At 46.5% G+C, this 6,745-nt stretch overlaps 1 protein-coding gene across 1 annotated transcript in view; it reads right to left on the minus strand.

Annotated features, from left to right (window-relative positions):
- The window catches only part of HEG1 (heart development protein with EGF like domains 1), a 57,184-nt gene that overhangs the window by 25,427 nt on the left and 25,012 nt on the right, over positions 1-6,745 (minus strand). The window contains exons 10-12 of the mRNA XM_025052136.1: positions 6,502-6,560; positions 6,092-6,252; positions 1,852-1,986 (exon numbers count right to left, since the gene is read on the minus strand). Coding sequence (XP_024907904.1) covers positions 1,852-1,986; positions 6,092-6,252; positions 6,502-6,560 — 355 coding nt within the window. The remainder of the gene's footprint in view (positions 1-1,851; positions 1,987-6,091; positions 6,253-6,501; positions 6,561-6,745) is intronic.

Below are 6,745 nucleotides of genomic sequence, written 5' to 3' on the forward strand. Positions count from 1 at the left end.
CAGAAGATGTCACTGTCAACCCATCAGAACCCAGTCAACAGGGCTGTGGCCCAAGGAGCTCCCAAAGGCACTCATCAGAGGCCTGAAGCCACAGATGAAAATCTAACCAAAAAAAGATACCGCAGAAATGAGGTTTCAAAGGGCCTCAACGAGCCCAAAAGCTAACCAATGTTTCTTTATGCTGCCTATTGGGTCATTATTTGATAAATACAGGGTTGCTAATGCCTGTGTCACTGCCTTTTGGAAAATCTTTGACAGCTCTGCTACTGCTAATGCTAGTCTGTAAGAGATACAAACGAATTGCTGTCTCGGAAATAGAGGGGAAATGGCACGAGTGAGCGAGAAGCAAAGGTGGCAGGGCCATTCTTGAAGCCATCGGAAACTCCAGAAGCATGGTGTACTGGTGCCAACACTTATGCCCACCTTGCCTCTCCCTCCCACCAGCCTCACAGTGTCCCAGCGCATAGATTTTAGCAGAGGTCACCTTCCCATATGAAGTGGGGCTCCCAGGCCCCGTTTCTAAGAAGAGCGAGGAACACTTTGCATTAAACTAGATAAGATAGAATTAGAAAGCATCATCTCTTTGTATGAAAGCAACAGGCCAACACGGCGCTGAGAAACGCTGTGGAGCTTCATGTCAGGACCGCTGCCCACCATGGAGAGCGGGCCCTCCTCTTCAACACCCGCCACAGGGCTGGCCTGCAGAGCCAAGGGCGTGCACCTTCAAAGCCCTTTGTATATAAGCCTAAGTCGCAGGGTCTGAAGCTCAAGATGAGAGCACTGCCCTGAAATGTATTTTTATCCTCTCCTGATGGAATGAGTCCTCTAATGGGAAGCCCTGACAGATATAAGTGGCATGTCACCTTTTCCCAGTATGCGATTTTTTACTCGGATTCCAGTATGTCTGTCACCAGCAGGTGTTGACTGAGCAGGGAAAGTGTGCCAAACACATTCTAATGTGATGCAATGCTTAAAGCTACATTATGGACTTTACACTGCTTCATTTTTCTGGTGATCACCCACCGCAGCAGTTTTTTATAAGTCAGGATGCACAGTGTTCTGCATTTGAATTAATTTTATTTTAAAGCACTACGCTCATCGATCAGCTTTTAATCTGAAACTGAATGGATTTAAGCGTCACCTAAAAGGTTAGCAGAATTAGGTTTCTGCCCTCAAACATTTCATGAAACCTTTAAAATTAGAACTCATTAATTCAACAGCAACCTGAGTCAAATATAAGAGCAAATGCTGATGGACTACAAAGTACTACCATATACGATGCCTTCTTTAATTCTTAGAGCATCCAATGAAGTATCAGTATACTCATGTCACAGAAGAGGAAACTGAGGTTCATCAGCAAAGTGAAGTGACTTGCCCAAGATTATACACGACCGGTGAGGCAGATTCGGGCTCTGACCCAGGTCCCCTGAGCCTCATCAGAACTCTGTCTACTGAGCCACAGCTGCTGCTAGAAGGTAGGGCCTGACTCCATGCTTGTGTTACCATTTTAAAAGGTTAGGAGACAATGGAATAAAGCTTTGGGAATTAAAACAATAATTTTTCTAACTTCCTTAAGGTGAAAAAAAGAAGAAGAAAAGGCGTTGCCACCACAGGCATTCCATTCTCTTTGTTTCCCTTTGAAGCCAGTGGTCAGGCCAGTGTGCACAGGTCAGAGATAATGCTATTATCTCAAGGAGATAATGTATTCAATCCTTCTGTGAGCACAATAACAAGAACTGGTTGCCCCCAGTTTAGAATAGTCATACCTAGAACAGAAAAAGCCCTGGGCAGAGAAAAGCATCAGTCCCGTCCCAGGACAGCCCATATATCACCCCCATAAACCTGCAGTACCTCGGCAGGAGTGATCCATCTTGTTGAACTGAAAGTAGCCTGACTTGCACTGGCACAGAGCAACACCGTCCAGATCAGTGCAGATGGAGGTCTCTTTGTCACATTCTGGAGTCTTCCGCTTACATAAGCTGCCCGCTGGAATGGAAAAACAAGACAGTGAAGCAAAACAAAACCTCCTCCACTTCAAACCTTAAGATGCATGATCTTTCTATTTCAGGAGGCTCTGGGAACAGCTTTTCAAAAAGTCTGCATGGTGCACGCTCCTTTCAAAAGTCCATTCTGCCTGCTGTCACTCCTCCCCTGTGTCAGGCCTGTTTACTAAAAGTTCACACGGCATGCCGTGGGACAAAGAAACCACACCAGACAGAACAGGGTGCTATCCCTAACTTCAGCATCCACTGCAAATATGGCCCTTGAAGGTATGGTGTCTTCTGTAGCTTCTCCTGTAAGGACTGCAGGGGGAAGATCAACACAAACCCAGAAACCTTGACCAAGCTCTGCTGAGAAAACAGAGGAACTCAGACCTGCCTCGAGCTGAAGTGCGCCTCCACTCTGTGTCTGTGTGCCCTACAGGGACAAAGCATGCTCATGTGGAGGGCAGCCTGTGACCTGACGTAACACAGACGATTCAGAGGAGAGAGGCAGAAAATAATCTGCTTCCTGGAGGCTGTAATTTAATCATTACCTGTCTGCCTCCCCATTACATTGATGGGGTCTTAGGGCTTATTCATCTCTGGGTCTTCAGCACCTTGCACAGAGACCGGTCCGCACACGGTGCTCAACACATGCGTGCTGAAGGTGCCTTCAAACCACCCGTCACCGGGGCACCTCCAAGAGAAACAGGCTTACTACCTCCTTCACTTTAGGATCCTATTTCTTACCTGGCCTTGTCCAGCCTTGGGCAGGTGGGCCATGCTCATTTCATGGATGACAATGAACCATTTCATTATTATCAAAAAGCATTCACGTTGGGCAGGTGGCCCTCATTGAAGCTGTACATAGCATACCCTCTCTGAAATTTATATGCAGACCCTGTCTGAGGTTGTATACAGTGGACACAGTGAGAGTACATTTTTCCACCTAACATAAGCCTGACCCCCCACCCCCAAAAAAAACCACACATGTAATTGGAGTACACAGGCAATAGAATAAAACTATGAAACCAAATGGAGAGTGCAGGGTGACTTATTTAGACCCATGTACAGGGCAAGACAAGCCTGATATATGCTGTTGTTGGCAGACAAGATCAAATACAGACTGGGGAGAGGGCCGAGGAAGGGCGACGTGTATATTGTGCAGTGAGACATGGCCTCCCCTCTCCCTTCTTAAGGAAGACACCAACCTATTCAGAAGCCAAGAGCTCTTAACACAGCAAAACTGTCCCGGCCCAGGCAGGTTCTGGTGACACAAGCCGACACCCACACAGGGGCCCCAGTATCCACCTCCTTTTCTGAGAGTCCTGAGAGCTTGGGACCTGGTGGATGGCCTGGTCACAGGGAGGTAAGTTTAGGACACAATGTTAGTTCTCAACGCCGAATTTCCTGCCTTTATCAGTGGAAGCTGACATGCTAAATCAGAACCCTGTTTGTGTGTGTGATAGAATTTCCTTTGTTTATTGTGAAAAGTCTGTATTTAAGGGAAAAAAATAAAAAATGGAAACTATCACCAGGCAAACACTGAAGCTGGCACCAGAGTGATGCTAAGGCTCCACAATCCCTCACCTAAAGTTTCAGAAGGTTCTGCCAGTTCTCCAGCCTTAATCTGTAGAAACACCTCCAGGGCAGAAGCCTGCCCAGGCTGGCACTAGTCCTCTCCGGCTGCCAGCCTGAGTTGCCTGGCCTGATGAGATGTTTTCTGGAAGCCAATGTCACGTTTTCCTTTCAGCCTGCCCATTAATCCAGCTTGCTGGCGACTGCCACTCACCCTTCCCTGCACAGAAGCGGAGCGGATTCGTGGGAAAACAGGGAAAGCTGGTTCTGCCTCTGCAATGGAGGAGCTGCTGTCCTCAAAATTCTTAAAGAATATTTTATCATAAAGGCATCAAACGGAACCACGTAAAATCCCATTTTCATTCTAAGCCTGGCGATGTGATTTTTCTACACCCACAATTCCCATGGTCCTTCCTGGGCATAACATCCGCCAGACAGACAATGAGAACTTAAGTAAATCTAAGGCTGAGACGCTGCCTGGGGGATTTCCAAGGACTCTAAACCTCTGGAGACAGGAGAGCTGCAGTTCTTTGAAAGGCGAGGAAGTGGATACTTTGTGAATCGAAGGGTGAAAACTGGCCTTCATTGTGGCCGTGTCCTGGCGCTGCCCATATGTTGGAAGCACGCAGATGCCAGAGCCTGACAGCTTCTGCCCGTCATGCCCACCCCTCTAGCACTCAGAAAGGTGAGTGGGAGGCCAAGCTGGATGTGTTGGCAAAACCTGCAGAAGACCTGGGAGGAAAAGCAGAGAAGTGAGCCTGTTTCCAGCCAAAATGCCTGGCTGTCTTTGTTTTCACGGGCTCTGAAAGGAGAGGGGGAATTATGGGGACCAGCACGTGAGGGGACAAGGGAGTATATATAGGAAATCTCTGTACCTTCCTCTCAATTTTGCTGTGAACCTAATATTGCTAGAAAGAAGAAAGAAAGAAAGAGAGAGAGAGAGAGAGAGAGAGAGAGAGAGAGAAAGAAAGAAAGAAAGAAAGAAAGAAAGAAAGAAAGAAAGAAAGAAAGAAAGAAAGAAAGAAAGAAAGAAAGAAAGAAAGAAAGAAAGAAAGAAAGAAAGAAAGTCTTAAGAAAGAAAAAAGAATGGAACCTCAGCAAGGAAGCAAGGAGGACAGGAGCTTTCCTGTGAGCCCCATCCAAGCAGTGAGAAGGAGTCAGAGAGTGGGCAGGGCTGCTCTGAACAGAATCTCACAAATGTAAATATCTGGTCACTTGATTTGTGAGGCATGAAATGCATTTACTGAAGACAAAAAAAGTAACCTCGTACAATGCTGACCACATAGGATATACTCCGTAAGTGTTTAGTGAATTGAAAGGTTTCCTTCCTACTTGCAAAGGAGGAAAAATTGGGACGTTTCAATCACTGGCAAGAGAAACAAGGTAAAACCAAATTGCTCTTGCCTCGCAGTTTGGAGCCCATTATAATGAGGCATGAACTTTTTAGCTAATTCTCCAATGATGCTGAATAATAGCAACTTTAATTCTAGAAAGTTTAGCTCTTTTTTCCCTCCTCAGATGAATAACTAGTCTTAAAATGGGCCAAAGATGCGGTTTTTATCCCAGAGTGAAAGGCTAACTTCTGGCTCACAGGCACTCTAGTGCACGACCCAGGAGGCGAGCCCTCGGGACCAGCACTCACAAAGCCCTACCCCCATGGAAAAGTCCTGGATCTACCAGAAGATAGAGCACCAAACCTGCTACCTACAACTTAGGTTTGGCGTCTGGGCACCAGATGGGAGGCCCACAGATTCCACATCCCAATTGTGTAGTAACATGAGCTAAGCAGAGCCCACTTTGATTGTTCATGGGACAGCACCAGAGACAAGCCTTCTTGGTGAGGAAGCCCCCGAGCCCAGCAGAGTTTTCTCATCCCAGAGGCGAAACCTCCCCTCTATCCAAATTTGCCTTCAGAACTTGTCTCTCATCCCTTTCTTCATCTGCTTCACAGTAGATGCTTTTGACAAAAAATAGATTAAGCAAGAACAAGAATGGGGAAATTATCACGAACGGCACCATGAGCAGCCTGACCTATCTTGTTCTGGTCTTGTTTCTGTGCGTTAATGACTTGCAAACAAACAAATAAAAAGACAGGTAATACTGCACATGCTTTTTTTACTTAATGGTATATCATGATGAAAGTCTGGGGTACTGACAAGCTTGTACGTTCTGTGTATGAATGGCTGTCTCTCCAGAGAGAACAGGAACCTCTCAAGGGAAAGAAGAGTGATTTCTGCTTCATTACATCAGCTTCTGTATCGCTTCCCTCACCAACAATGTAGAGAAGAAAGAGAAGGGGCAGCATGCCAAGGACCAGGTGACTTTAAGACACCGTGTGTGTGTGTGTGTGTGTGTGTGTATGCATGCACAAAGGTGCACGCACATGAAGGCCTTTGCTTAACACATATTTCAAAGACAGGCTGGCTCTGGATTGAGCTTGCTTAGGCCTAAGCCCTGAATGCCTGACAGTTCCATTCAAGGTCTGTGCCTAACTGTATAGGTGGGGTCCTCCCAGAGGGTCATTCGCTTACCTCTAAAGATCCGCCTCTGAGATCCCAAGAGCTGGCAGACCTCAGCAGAGGACCTGCAGGAGTTGACACATTTCTGCATCCCGTCGGCCAGGTCAAACAGCGTCACATTGGAGGCCAGGGAAAAGGTGGTTTGCAGTGACATGATCACTGCGCTGGTCTCTCTGCAGGCAAAGTGTGTAGGTTTTCAACTGTTTTAAAATGACATGTGGGCCCCAAGGCTTTTAGAAAATAAGTGTCATTTCTATTGCCCAGTGAGGGAATGGGAGCACATGAGTGTCCAGTGACTTTGGCCCTGGGTCACCTTATGGCTTGGTCAAAACAGGGCCCAGTTTTATTGCTGCCACCCATGCAAGAACATCCCCCCCCTTTCTATAGACTGGTTCACAAGCAAATACAATTCTATTACTTACCTAGAAGCACGAACTGTGGATCGGGTATAACCAGGTAATGTTGAAAAACACACATTTAACTGAAAGGAAGAACAGGTTTGTCGTTAACTATGGGTTAGACAAAAGCCTTGGACCTGGAACCAATTTCCTATTTTCAGAATCAAACAGGCATTTTCCAGCCATCAAGTTATCAGCAGGGGATTTTACAGACCAGTGGTGTCCTTTTTTTTTTGTTCCCTTCTTAAAAACGCCTTTCTGTGCTCAT

The sequence above is a fragment of the Pteropus alecto genome, unplaced genomic scaffold (assembly GCF_000325575.1).
Source record: "Pteropus alecto unplaced genomic scaffold, ASM32557v1 scaffold251, whole genome shotgun sequence".
NCBI classification, from domain to species: Eukaryota; Metazoa; Chordata; class Mammalia; order Chiroptera; family Pteropodidae; genus Pteropus; species Pteropus alecto.